The sequence below is a fragment of the Prunus avium genome, chromosome 1, assembly GCF_965620075.1.
Source record: "Prunus avium chromosome 1, drPruAviu1.hap1.1, whole genome shotgun sequence".
In the NCBI taxonomy this organism is placed as follows: domain Eukaryota; kingdom Viridiplantae; phylum Streptophyta; class Magnoliopsida; order Rosales; family Rosaceae; genus Prunus; species Prunus avium.
This window is the reverse complement of record NC_142284.1, coordinates 7,978,511-7,992,951: the sequence shown is the minus strand read 5'-3', so window position 1 is coordinate 7,992,951 and position 14,441 is coordinate 7,978,511. Positions and strand designations below refer to the sequence as shown.

General features: G+C 35.9%; 2 protein-coding genes and 1 pseudogene across 3 annotated transcripts; all 3 read left to right on the top strand.

Annotated features, from left to right (window-relative positions):
- Positions 1-3,500: 3,500 nt before the first annotated feature.
- LOC148297221 (uncharacterized) lies at positions 3,501-4,290 on the top strand (annotated as a pseudogene).
- Positions 4,291-5,262: 972 nt separating this feature from the next.
- On the top strand, positions 5,263-5,985 carry LOC148297220 (uncharacterized). The gene has a single exon (XM_088255301.1). It carries the CDS (start codon positions 5,263-5,265, stop codon positions 5,983-5,985), a length of 723 nt encoding a protein of 240 aa, XP_088111427.1.
- Positions 5,986-10,590: 4,605 nt separating this feature from the next.
- Positions 10,591-14,114, top strand: LOC110766379 (uncharacterized). 2 transcript variants are annotated; one of them, XM_088251336.1, is made up of 5 exons: positions 10,591-10,751; positions 12,015-12,126; positions 13,052-13,165; positions 13,593-13,694; positions 13,839-14,114. In XM_088251336.1, exons 1-5 carry the CDS (start codon positions 10,654-10,656, stop codon positions 13,884-13,886), a joined length of 474 nt encoding a protein of 157 aa, XP_088107462.1. In that variant the 5' UTR covers positions 10,591-10,653; the 3' UTR covers positions 13,887-14,114. The 2 variants fall into 2 exon arrangements, with proteins under 2 accessions (XP_088107462.1, XP_021825389.2); XM_021969697.2 differs by having other exon boundaries at positions 10,592-10,751; positions 12,015-12,099.
- Positions 14,115-14,441: the final 327 nt, after the last annotated feature.

Here is a 14,441-nt window from a genome sequence, read left to right as displayed (position 1 = left end):
CAAATGATGCTCCAAATCGCACCTAAAATATTAAAGAGATATTTAGTCATATACCCAATCTTAGCACTAAAACTATAAATAAACCCTACACCATTTAATTTCTATAAACAAACCCAAAAAAAACCCAAAAAATGATAGCTGACCCTATTGAATTTAATTTTGATTATTAAATTACTTTGATGCCCTATTGAGTGTTTGGGCTTTTTTATGAGGTTTTGGGGTTGGGTCTGTTTTAAGAAATCAATGGCAATTTTGTAATTTAAAAGAAGTTAAAAGCCATTTTGTTATGTTGTAAATGGGCTTTGGGTGTGTTTCTAAAGTCTATTTGATATAGGGTTTTTTTTAATATATAATTTGGGCTCTTATATTGGGTATAATAGTGAATCTCCCAAGATTAAATTGAAAAAAAAAATAGTAACAATACCTAGCATCACCCACATTCATCCCCAAATTACACCCAAACAAAAAATCTTAAAATCAATACCTAGAATCTCTGCCATGGAGGAAAACACACTAGCTCAGCATCTAAATAAACCGATCTTCCGCAAAGAAGAGAAATTCCCTACAAAGCATAGACACATCAGCATTAAAACATTCCTCCATAGATCATCTTCTTCATCACACCTGAATCCGACATTGCACCTAAGAGAAAACACCAACCAATCACAACACCAAGTTATATACCAAAATACGGACAACAAGAGTCGGGAGAGCATTGATGCAAGCACCAGAGCAAGAACTGTAGCAAAAGCTCTAAATACACTCCAATAATAGCGCAGCAAAGCTTGAACGTAGGTAGGAAATGTGAGAGTGGTATTCGCATAGACTTACCGTTTCAAACCAAGGGCGCATGTTGTAAATATCTCAAATATGGTCTTTGGTCTTTCAAGTACTTTTAAAAACAATTCTGGACCATACCAATCTTAGCCACTAAGGCTTGGTTCATATCAGTGGACTTAGTCAACCAAAGCCCCCTCTACTTTTAGGCCTACAAACAAGATCTAATTGACGCGCAAGATACACGTATGTTGTGTATTTTCTCACCACCCAACCCCACAAAAAGAAATTCCTATTCACGTTCTCCAGCTCCATCATTTCAAAATTGAAATGTTAAAAATATACGTTAAAATGGCAATCAATCAAGGCTTAAGAATGAATTAAAGATACATTCAAATTGGCCTTATGGACCAATTTAGACTCTTCCACTATCAACTCCTCAGCAGGATGTCAAAGTTATGAGAGAAGCTGTGGTTTATGACCTTACAAGTTTTTGTTAAACATGATTAATACAATTCTTCTAGAAGAAAAAAATAAAAATAAAAAGAAAAACATTATTAAGTTAAAAAAAAAAATAGCAAAGGATCACAATGATTAGAGAATTACCCTCCATTTGGATGAGGGAATATAACTCAGAATTTAGCTAAAAGCCGGTAATTTACGAGGAGAAATTAACAATTCCCTTGCTTGGCATCTTAAGCGCAGAATTTATTAAATGACGCGTGGAAAAAATCGTGAAAATTGGGGCATCAAATTTCCGAGTTAAATTTCCACTAAAATAAACGTCATTTCACAATTTCTATAGTGTTACAAAATTCGACACACATATAAATCCAAACACTAAAATCTTCAATTGCTAGAAATTAAAATAATGGAAATCTAAATTCCGTCATTTTAGAATCCTATGTAATTTTCAATTCCTTCATCCAAACGGAGGGGTTAGCAAAAATAGCTAAATACGCCATCCATTTTAATCCCGATAGTCTTAAATGCCAAGACAATTTAGGGGGATATGGTAGATATCCAATATCCACAAATACCAGCTATTGCCTGAGAGGAGGAGCCTAGACATTGGGGGTGTGTGTCGATTCGAAACCAATACAATTTATCCAATCTGCATCCGATCCAATATAAATTGGATTGTGATTTTCCAATCCAATTAGATCACAGGTTTAAATCTAATCCAATCCAATCGAATTGATATTGAATTGAATTGGATTAGATGATCTGTTTTGATAGTAAAGAAAGACAATTACGAAATATGAAACATCTAAGCCAATGCAGGATTACCACAACGGTTGTGGCCCTCCCCTTCCCACATGTTTGGCACCAAGGATTGAAACCCCATGGTTTCTTTCCTCCCAATGCAACCAAAAAAAAAATTGAAACATCTAACATTAGGTTTAATCAATGAAACATATTAATAAATGTAAAATGTAAAATATAAATGAAATGCTAGAGAAAATCGTTTTGATTCTATAATATATTAAACATAACTCCATCAAATGACTTCAAAGGTTCATAAAATTTTCAATTACAAATATACCTACATGAGCAAAATAAGCATAAAATTAACTAGATTTGATTGGATTCTCACAAGCAAATTTGTCATGCGATCTAATCATGTCGCTTTTGGAAATTAGTGATCCGTTCTGATTCGCTGAATCATCGAAACCAATTTAAATTAAATTAAATTAAATTAAATTAAATTGGAACGGTCGATTTGAACGAATTGGATTGGATCTTGCACATCCCTACTAGACATATAAGAACTGCAGAGGAAAATACGGATCGATTCGTGTCCATGATTTGGGTTGGCCTACTTTTTGACCGGAACCAACTCTGTCATTAAGCAAACGTCTAGTGCCGAGACTAACCACTTGACACTCCTACTGAAACACATGCGAGATCCGACAACATACGTGTGAACGAAAATGTGAACGAGGAGGGATTTTCTGAGAGGATGAGATGAAGATGGACTTACACAGTTTGGTTTGGACTTTGGACACTGTGCGAATGATACGTTAACCTGGCTTGTGAAAGAAGTGATGGAAAGGAACTCGTGGGGCTAGCCCTATCTATATTCTTATCAACCAAAAATATCTGAATCACTCTTACACCATTTTGGGGGAAATATAATTTTTAAGACTTAAATCAAGCTTTATATATATTTTTTAGAAAATTGAATGCAAAGTGTAAGTGTGTTAAATTTGAATTTGATAGTTATGTGTTTATGTGACAATTTAACATCTCATTTAGAGATGCTCTAAGGATTTTAATCATGTCGTATTTATGGCAAAAATGCCGCATTTACTTTTTTATCTATAGGCTTGTCCCTCTCACTATTTTCATTTTTATCCAATTCAAACTGCTCTAGCAGGTCTCGGATTTGATTGGGTGTGGCATTGTTTGGTTCCTTCATGCGTAAGGCAAAAATTTTCCTACTTTCTTTGTAAATGTATTAGGAATAGAATTGACCCAAGCCACAGTATAAGTAGGCTATGCCTTGTGTTCTTTTGCAATGCAAGAGAAGAAGCTTTGAAGAATACCAATCTTTTTCCTTTTTATTTTTTCATAATGGGGTCTTTTATGCTTTTGGAACTTGTGGGAACTCTATGGGAAGCCCAGAAACTTTTCTTCCGAAATGTGAAGCTCATGTTCTCCATCTTCCTACTCATAATTTCTCTTAGCTCTATTCTCTTCGTGAGTAATATGTTCGCCATCAAACAACTAATCACTGATTTTGCCCACGAGACAAGCTTCGTACCAGCTATGGATGGCGGTACCCCTGAATTCGCAAACCTTCCGAATACTTCAAAAGACCTCCTCCTGTTATTTTCTAGACTAGAATGGATTTTCATTTTCACATTCTGTTTTGCCTGGTTGTTCTTTGCAACAGCTTTAATCTCAGCATCAGCAGTAACATATTGTGGAAAAGACTTGTCTATCAAGGAACTTTTATCAAGGGCTGTGAAATCATTAAAAAGGCTATTTCTTACTTGGTTTTACATAACCCTGCTTCATCTGGGCTATTGTCTATTTTTTATAGCATTTCTAGTTCCTTCGTTGCTGATTTTCGATCTTACATTCACTACGGTTGCTTTCTCTATAACCGTATTCCTTCTAGCTCTAGTTTTCCAAGCTTATCTAGCTGTTGTTTGGAACTTAGCACTTGTTGTTTCAGTACTCGAAGAAATATGTGGGATCGAGGCGCTTGGGAAGGCTGAACAGCTTATCAAAGGATCAAAGCGACGCGGATTTTCCCTAAATATTTTGTTTGGAGCACTCTCTCTTTCAGTGTTCTGTGGTGTGCTTATGTCAGAAATTGCAGCCATGATTCCATTGCTCCTCTTGAATTCCATGTACTGCCTGATCGAGATGTTTAAGCTAATGACATACACAGTCCTCTATCATGAGTGCAAGGAGACTCATGGAGAAGAGCTTGAAATGCAAGAAGGCACTAAATATACTGAAGTGGCTTTAACCCCACTTATCAGTGCAGATGCACCATGATGAAGGATGCCTGTATTTCTAATATTTTAAAGTTCTTGCTTGTATTGTAATCATATTTTCTGCAGCTCTAGCTAATTTATATATATAAAGTTAATAATTTTATTGCCTGCTAAATTCTACTAATTTACATATACAACATCTGTTATTTAGGCCTGAAACACTTTCGGGTACAAGGATAGGAATAAGTCACCTTGGTGCTATATTGGCAAGTAAAAAATGAGTTGAAACCGTCAAAATAATGCCTTCTCATCAGGCTCTTGAATAGAAGTAGTCAGTCCAGTAATTGCAATCCTTAGCATGGTTAATGTTTTTTTCTTTATTAATTGTACCCTGCAACTCTGTGCTAACAGATGAACCATGATGTATCAACCGTGACGGTACAAACCATGCTTCGGCATAAAACCGTTTTGATTTGAGGGGCAATGTTCGAAAGATAAAAACAAATCAAAAGCTTTGATGATTGTGACATGTATTATTATTATTTTTCACATAGTTGTACATTGTTTTCACCATCCCCTTGTATTCAGCACCATTTTATTAATTTCCTTCTTCATTAGTCTCTCCTATATAAAGCTGCCAAACCATTCTGTTGTGCATCAAGTTCTGGAAATTAAATCTTCTCTGCTCCTTCCTTTTCAATGTGTCTTTGAGAGTGTGATAGAAGTGAGTGTTAGTTTTCAAACTTGACACAAACCTACAATGGTAGGAAATATTGGTTTGAAGAATATACATCTTCCATTCCTAATGGGGTTTCATATGCTTCTGGATTTTCTGAGAATGGTAAGGGACGTCTCGAAACTTTTTCCCAAAAATTTGAAGCTCATGTCTTCCGTCACGCTGCTTATAATTTTTCTTGATTCTATCCTCATGGCTTTTTTTAAAATCTGCATCAAAGTACTTTCCACCGAAGCAAAGAGTCTACAAGTTAATAATACCACCACTAGCGCCGAATTGACCAAGCTTCTGTTGACTATGACAGATAACCTCCGGTTATGTGTTGGACTAGGTTTTATTTTCTTTTGTGCGTTCTGTTTTACCTCGTTATTCTTCGTAACAGCTTCAATCATAGGATCAGCAGTAACATACTGCAGAAAAGACTTATCTACCAAGGAACTTCTATTATGGGCAGCGAAAGCGCTGAAGAGAACGGTTGTCAGTTGGTTATACATAAAGCTGCTTGATCTAGGCTATTGTCTTCTAGTAGCACTTCTGCTTCTTTTACTAGTGCTGATTTTCAATATTACATTCACCATACTGGCTTTCTCTATGATCTTATTTGTTGTAGCTCTATTTTTCCGAACTTATCTAGATGTTGTCTGGAGTTTAGCCCTCGTTGTTTCAGTACTGGAAGACATATGTGGCATTGAGGCTCTTGGAAAAGCTGCACGCCTTGTCAAGGGATCAAAGCTACGTGGGTTTTTTCTGAATCTTTTTGTAGCATTCTCTATGTCTATGTTCAATGGTTTGGTGACGATTGGGACTGTAGCCTTTCCAGAGAATGCAAGAATGGTTCCAACTATCTTCTCATATTCTATAACCTGCCTGATCACCATGTTTTTATACATGTCATACACAGTCCTCTACTATGAGTGCAAGAAGACTCATGGAGAAGAGGTTGAAAGGAAACCAAGCACGGAATATACTGAAGTGGCCTTTACTGAGTCCACTCCACTTCTCAGTGCAGATGCACCATGATGAAGGGATGTCTGTTTTTCAATATTTTACGGTCTTTTACTTGTATTGTACCCACATAATTCCCTTGAAGGAAGATATTTCCAATAATAATCAAATGGTGAAACGATTTCGAATTTGACTTATTTTTTTGTAATGATGATTTTTGAATGATGACTTAAAAGTTGAATGGTTCTAAATCATACGATAACATTATAGAGTGGGCCAAACTAGCAGTTAGCGTCATTGTCAACGCAAATGCACTCATCAAGGGAGAAGAATCAGGATCTGATTCTTCTCACTCCTAACCATTGACCTGCTTTCCCACATATTTGATTCTTCTCACTCCTAACCATTGACCTGCTGTGCATTTGCGTTGACAGTCATATTAACTTACTAACCGGCTAGCGCTTGAGGGCTCTCGTGCATATATATATATATATATATAGTGAGTAATTTCAGATGTATACCATATATCTATTGTTTAGGCCTGTAAAAGTTTTAGATGCAAAGAATAAGTCACCTAGGCTCCAATTGGCACTCACTGGTGACTAGAGTAAAGGCACGAGAATATATGTTGAGGCCTGACGAAGTACTCTCTGCAACTCTTTTATATGATGAACTATCATGTACCGTGCCGATACAAACATATAATTCAATTAACCTTGTAGATGGCTTGATGATCATACGAAATCACCTCTAGCCCTTGGGTCCATTTGATGTTTCATTGGGGAGTCAAATCAATTGAAGCCTTCATACTATTCGCATACATAGTTCACTTACCTTCACAAAGCATCATGGCTGTCTATAGACTATAAAGTATAACCCATAAGAAAACAAATCAACTATATAGCATGGAGAATACATAAAAGTTTCTTCTATTTTCTCTCGTGAAAGTGGAAGAGTGGAACTAGGGCACCGATGTTTTAAGCAATTTAGCTGTATATTTCCAAGTTTTGATAATGAAATTCATTTTTGAAATGAACAAATGTATACAAGGCTAGCATAGAAATAATAGAGTGAAAATACCTGTAGGATGTCTATATATGCCTAGAGGGGGGTGAATAGGCCAATTCAAGATTATAATCAATAAATAAAAAATAAACTTCGGCAGCAGGATTGATATGGCTTATCAATCCTGAAATGTGCTAGGCATAAAATAAAAGAATGCGCAGAGAATTATTTTACGTGGTAAAACCCCACCTCTGGGGAAAATCCATGGGACTTATCAGTCCAACACAAATCCACTATAGAACGATGATTACAAGAAGTACTCACACACTTATCCTAGACACATTCTAGATAATGTTTACCGACTTCTTCGTAACTCAACTTCTGTCACGGGATAATCTTCGACACTCCTTATGTTGAACGCAATACTGGTCACGATTGCTTCAAGCTCACCGGAGGATAAACGCCACAACAGTCTTGGTGCCCTCAACCATATGAGTCACCGACATGCATATGTATGCAATATGAATGATGAAAGTGTTTGATAAATCACCAAGTAAACATGGAACACTTGATGATCTATCTCAAATATATGCACTGCAGCTTTTTCTTTTTCCAATTCTATATGCTCAACACAAATATTAAAAGCCCTCATTATGAAAAGAGAGGCACCCCTCCTTTATGCAAAACCGTGTTCTCTCTAGTAAGAGAGAAGCACAAGAGTCCACCAAACCTGTTCACTCATCACAAACAAATGTAATTCAATATGGACTCTTCAATATGAGCACAAGGTAAAAGACGTCGAGAAATTATAGAATAGTACGGATGTACCACGTCATCATGTGATACTCCCATTCAAATATTGCCATGTGTCCATTTTAAAATAGAAATTAAACTTTTTTTACAGCTGGATTTATTTCTTAATTTTTATCTTATGAAATAAAATTAGAAAATTGAAAAACTTAAGAAAAAGAAAATAGAAAAAGAGAATTCCCAACAACAACCCCCCACCCCCCTGAACCCAACACCTCTAATCCCAAAAACATGCCATGACCGTCACCCATCTCCACACTACCTGCCATGACTGCCACCCATCTCCCTTCCTCTTCCTCTTCCTCTTCCTTTTTCCCTTTGCTTTTCCTTCTCAACCCTTATAGTAATTGTAGGTAATGGAGTTTAAAGAGAGGTAGAGAAAACTAATATCGATGATTATGATGATGATGATGATGATGATGATGATGATGATGAAATGGAATAGTGGAAGGGTTGTTTGTGTTAATGGTTGGGAAATGTTAGAGTGAATGCAAAACAGAGAGACCCTTTGGGAGAATTCTTGTATTGTATTGATTGAAGTAATTGTTACCAAGGAGTTACTGTATTGGATCTGGGTTTGGAAATAGTATGAAGATGGCAAAGGTTGTCATGATCAATTTCAGAGAAAGGGGAATTAAGGAAGATGAGGGTTTGGATGCCGGTGGCAATGGTGAAGAGGAAAAGAGACGGGGAGGAAGAGGAAGAGAGAGGGATGGCATCCATGGAACGCAGTGGGGTTTTAGGGGAGGGGCGGCAGTTGGGAATATTTTTTCTTTTCTTTTTCTGTTTTTCAAGAGTTTTAAATTTTATTTCATAATATAAGTCCAGCTGTAAACAAATATTTAATTTCTGTTTTAAAATAGACACATGACAATATTTGAATGGAAGTATCACATGCTGACATGGTATATCCGTACTATTCTATAATTTCTCAAAGACGTCAAATAACAAGGAGACCCCTAATCCTATTCCATTCGTCAGCTTAGGCAAGGATTGTTATTCAAGATAACAACCTTTATCAAAGTGACCAATTAGGTATTAATTAAAAGTTCTCCCCAAGTCAAAGATGATGAAAACAATAATATTTTAACTTAAATTAAAATAGAGTCCAACTAGGAAAGAATCTCAAGAGATAAAATCTAATCCTATTAAAAATATGATAAACATAAAAATACTTGAGTGAATAGGATTCCAACTAGGAATCCTATAATGAATGCATGATTATGTCATGATTTACCTGTTGTCAAGTTTCTCATATGGTCAAGTCGTGCCTCGGAAGTATGTGGTTGAATGAGTTGTGCCAAAACGTCCAGTAACAATTCTTCACACACTAGTTTTCAAACTATGCTAGAGGTCTAGGAAATGACAATACAAATTTCATACTAACATAGAGTAAGAGAAACAAAGAGGAGGAAGACAGGGAGACGAGGGGAGAGAGAGGGGAAGATGTTGGTTTGACAAAAACGCCCCTAAAACTGGGTCACGTGCATCACACGTGATGGAACTTATACTTTGAAGTGTTGTGGTTTAGATGTCATTCATGTTATAAATGTCACACTTTTGACCTCTCCGTCCATTAACTATCAACTTAACTGCTTTTTTTTTTTATGTGAAACTTGGTGGGCTCTTTTTTTACTGTGAGACGCTTTGACAAGATGTTTGAGTCGAGAGTATTTGAAGGTTGTTCAAATAAATTGTTTGTTCTTGAGAGAAATTGGCTCTTTGGCTTTGCATGTTTGGTAAAGAAATGCTCCGACTATGTACCAGTTTCTTCTCTGCATGTGAATTTGATAGACCCTTGATTTCTTCTTTAATCCTCATGATTGAGCTTTCTCTAATAAGTTGATGCGGCTGAGCCTCACGATTCAAATCGCATTTAATGCGGTTGTCTAGCCCTTTCTCTGTCATCTGACTTTTGAGATAATTAAGGCTTTTTAAATAAACATGCTTTTGGCCCTTGTTTATTTTACTCCGGTTAATTCATTTTCTGGAATCAATTATGAAGCGCCATGTGCTAGGTAGCATTTTGATTTCATCTTCAAGAACTTATTTCGTAAATTAACATTTGTTGTTAATTTATGAGATTGGAGTAAGAATAAACTGGATATTTTGGGGGATTCAATCATTATCTGTTTTTAACAACCATTTAATTTGGTTATAAACATCACTTAATTTTGCAATCTGTATGAGACATACTCATTAATCTTTGTCTTTTCTAGTTGACCAAGTGTTGGTCAATGTTTCTTGTTAAAAATAGGTTATGCCCGATGGGCTTTTGGGCCTTGGACATACCATTGTTGAGTTGTAGCCATCTAAGCTGGCTTTGACAGTTGGGCTTTTAGTCAACTGACCATGAAATTGGCTCATTGACTGTAGAAATTAGCTAATTTTGGTCCAAACAATTTGTGAGTTATTGTTGAGTTGAACTTCTAACCCGCTGGCAATCTCCAACAGGTTGTTTTTTTAGCTACTTCCCGTCAGTGCAATAAGGCAGTGCATGAGGTTGCGGCCTTTGTGTCTAGAGTAGGTGGTAACCACGTTTGGGACCAAGTGTGGCATAAGTGGATTTTTGATATTTTAGCTAGAGATGTAAACCTTGCTATTCATCTCTAATAAAACTCTCTTCGTTTGGGAAAAAAAAAAAAAAAAAACTTCTAACCCGCTGAACCTTAAAAACTTCTAACCCGCTGAACCTTGCACTCCAATTTAAAAGTTTTTCTTTTTCGCACCCCAAGTTTTTATTTTGAGGGATTTTCGCACCCTCAATTTAAAAGTTTCGCAAGGAGAAAGTTAAGGGGTAAAAGTGAAAATTACTCTTTAAAAAAATTAAATTGTGAATATAAATTTTCTTTTTTGGTCAAATTGTGAATATAAATTGCTAAACCGAAATCGGTAGAGAAGAAAAGAACACGTAAGAAAGAGCTGAAGATGTCGTCCACATCTCTGCTACCTATCAATGGAGGCCACCTTCTCTTCACTCAAGGCTCATCCTTTCCCAATTACCATCCTTCTGCAACTCTCTACAAGTAAGTCCCATCCTTTATCTTCCCAAACCATTTCCCTTTTCACTCCAATTCTCAGTTTTTCTTCACCTCTCTGCCCTCTGCCGAGTGATTTCTTGTAAAAGAAAATATGAAATTTTTTTGTTTTAAGGATTAAACGCACCAACCCATTTCTATATTTGCTCTAGTGTGTTGAATAATCTGCTCGTTTCTTAATTTCTATTCACTTTATGTTTGGCTGTTGAGAAAATGAAAAAAACAAAAGAGAAGAACTTTAATCTGTGTGGAGCTTGCAATCCTTAATCTCAAATACCCATTTTACCATTTACGGCTAGCACGTAGATTTATGTATTATTTGGTGATTTTTTTTGCCACTGGATAATGTTTCTTTTTCTTCTTCTTGTTTGCTGAAGAAATCGTTGGGAAAAGAACAAAAAGAAACTGAAAATGAAAAATTTAAACTTTCATCAGCCACGTATTCGGGCGTCAAAGAACTTAACCATATAAAGATAACGGGCAATCTGTCTTCCTTTTTCTTTTTCATGACATCAAACAATGGTAGTTTTTTTTTTTTTTTTTTTTTTTTTTTTTTTTCTCTGTTTAAGGATTTTTATTAGTCCCAGACTGTACTATCTTTTCCTGTGATTTAAGTTTATCACGTTTAGAAAAATTGGGTGGACTTGCAGGAGTGTGGTGTTTAGTGCAAATGCATTAATCCGAGTTTTTGAGTGGTTTTCTGAGTTTAATAGTTGTGCACTTTAGAGATGCATTAATCCAAGTGTTTTCCTGTGTTTACAGCCTTCTTGTTAACATCAATATGAGAAAGTGAGAGAGACGGAGAGGGAGTGATAAAGAGGGAGGGAGGACTCATGAAGTTGAAAGATTACACTTTGCAGGCCCTTTTGGTTCTTTTGGGGGAGTTTTTGAATCTTTTTTTAGCATTTTTAGTGGTGAAAGAGTGTCAAAGAAAAGTAAAGAAATTTCTATGCCTTATGCAGTTAATGACTTTTGACTTCACTTTATGTGGCTTGGGACGAGCACTATATTCTGTAGTGATACATGGATCTGCAGTGAAGAATATAAATATGAACACAAATTGGATAGAGTATAAGATGGTCTTCTCCATCACTGGATGCCCATCTGTCCTAGAACTCTCAGTTAGTGTAGTTATCGGTTCACTGATGGTTCTTATATGATTGAGGATTTTAAAGCTACATTTCTTAGCTTGTTTCTCACTTACAATATTTTAGAATTTTATTTTATTTTATTTTATTTTATTTTATACAGGTGGGGATGGAAAAGGCAACAAGGTGGAAATGTAGTTGCTTACAGAACCAATGGCCATGCTCTTCAAATTTTGGCCAATCCTAATGTATGCATCAACTCAAGGATTCCACATGTATAACACCAATATATTTGGTTTGAATATGGTCAAAGATTATTTAGGTATGTAGTTGGTGGTTTAATCAATGAGTGTTGAGATAGCAGGATGTCTAGATTCTAGATTAGATGCTTTATAGTTAATTGCTTGGTTACTTAATTATGCATGAAGCCATCAGTTTGTCAAACTTTCATATCAAGTAGTGCAGACAAAAGCCCCAGTAGGAAAATATTTGCTCAGAAGGTAATATTGATTGCATCTGGGTTGGGGTTTAAGACTTTAAGTGCAATTCCATCTTTCACAGTTGTACTGCTGCCTGATGCAGATACTTAAATTCCTCTTCTCCTTTGAGTGTTCTAATATGTTCAAAAAGTAATCTCTAGAAATTAAATTAAAGTGCAATCATCAAGATAACCAAAGTACCTTGTGTTGGCTGCATTTCACCAATTCTTCGTTCATTCATCAGGAATACACAATGTGCTTGCTATACCTCCTTAAAAGTTGAGCAGGTTCCAACAAGGATGTTCATTCTTGTTCAATACAATTGGTAATTCATCTCCTGAATATAAGTAATCAATTTCTGTTTAGTGGCTTCAAGCTGCAAATAAGGATGTTGAGTTGATACAAGTTAGTCTGTCTATGCATTACTATATAATAGCTTAGTATTTTCAGAATCTTAGCAAAATTCACATCCAAAGCCATTTAGAAGTCAATCAAGTTGCATCTTTCAATTTTCATTTGATGTGCAGTTGACAACCTTATCGTTTTCTTTTTTTGTCAATGGTTGACCTTACCACATCATCCAATTGAAGCTAAGTGGGGAAAAAATGGTTTTTAGTGTTAAATTTCTTCTTTCTATTGGTAATTAACGTGCACCCCAAGAAAAAGGAATTTTTTTTGTCTATTTCTTCTGATGCATGATTTGTGTCTTGTTTTGCTACAGGTCTCTTCAAGGAAAAGAGACTCAAGTAATCAAGTGATCATGGTTGATCCTTTGGAAGCCAAGCGGTTGGCTGCCAAGCAAATGGAAGAAATCAAAGCAAAAGAGAAGTACAAGGTTAAAGAATTGCATGCTTTGTTAAGATAACGAGTATGAAAATGACTTGTCTGACAAACTCCTGTGTCCTCAGTTATTAGTTGACAAATTTCTGCTTTTACTTTGATTGGAACTAATATTAAAACAGCTCTAAATTGAATTTCTTACCCATATTCTTCATGTATCTATGTAAATATTTCAGTCTTCCCTAGCCTAGGTAATTTTGATTTCTTTTAAAACAAGAGTTGGTTCCTTTTCGACCAAAAAAAAAAAAAAATTGGTTCCTTGATGAGGCCCCAATCCTTGTTTTCGTTCTTGTTTATTTTCCTTTTATATCACAAAATGCAAGATAACTGGGGTCAATTGATGTCACAATTCAATCTTACTTATTACCCATCATACATAGAAGTTATTCATTTTTTTTCTAAAAGTAATGTTGTGATTACAGAGAAAACGTCAAATAGAAGCAATTAATGGTGCATGGGCAATGATTGGTCTTACAGCAGGCTTGGTTGTTGAAGCTCAAACTGGAAAAAGCATTCTGGACCAGGTTAGGCTACTTTACTGGCTTTTCTGTGCACATCTACATTGTGATTTCACACGCACACACCAGTTCATTGGTTGATAACTTAGGCTCTGCCTGCTCACCGGACATCGTCTATTGTGTGATTTGATTGAAATCTTTTCTCTTCAGTTGGTTGGCTACTGGAATGCTATTGTCAACATCTTCATGCCACAGTGATCATTTGAGTTTATGGTTGAAGAATTGCGGATTCATTCTTGTATCATTTGATCTTTTAAATAAGGGTTGCATCTTGTAATATATTTATGTACCATATATGTTGTAGTTGCACCAAAGGCTCTGTGCTGCTAATCGATTTCTAATTCACTGCAGCATTCTTTTCACTTGAACTACATTGGTGTAGAAGAATTAAAGATTTTTATATTGAAATAGTGGAGATTGTTGTTATGATTGGTTTTGTGCACTTTATAGAATCAAAATGTGAAGATATAACATTGTAATAGTGATCGAGTCCATCTTTAAAGTAGAAGCTGGGAAGCATTGCTGGATGCTTCTCAATTCCCTTCTATGTGGAGCAGACCAGGGTTAGACTAGGATAAAGTCTATTGGACTTATTTTCTTTTCCTTCATTCTAAACTACTCTAATCTACGGGAGGACAATTCGAACAACTTTGGTTCAAGGGCAAACTGCACTGGCCAATTGGGTAAATATGTGTAGGTCAGAAGGAACATTCGAGAGGACACGTATTTTTTAGTGGAAATGCAAGTTTTTGA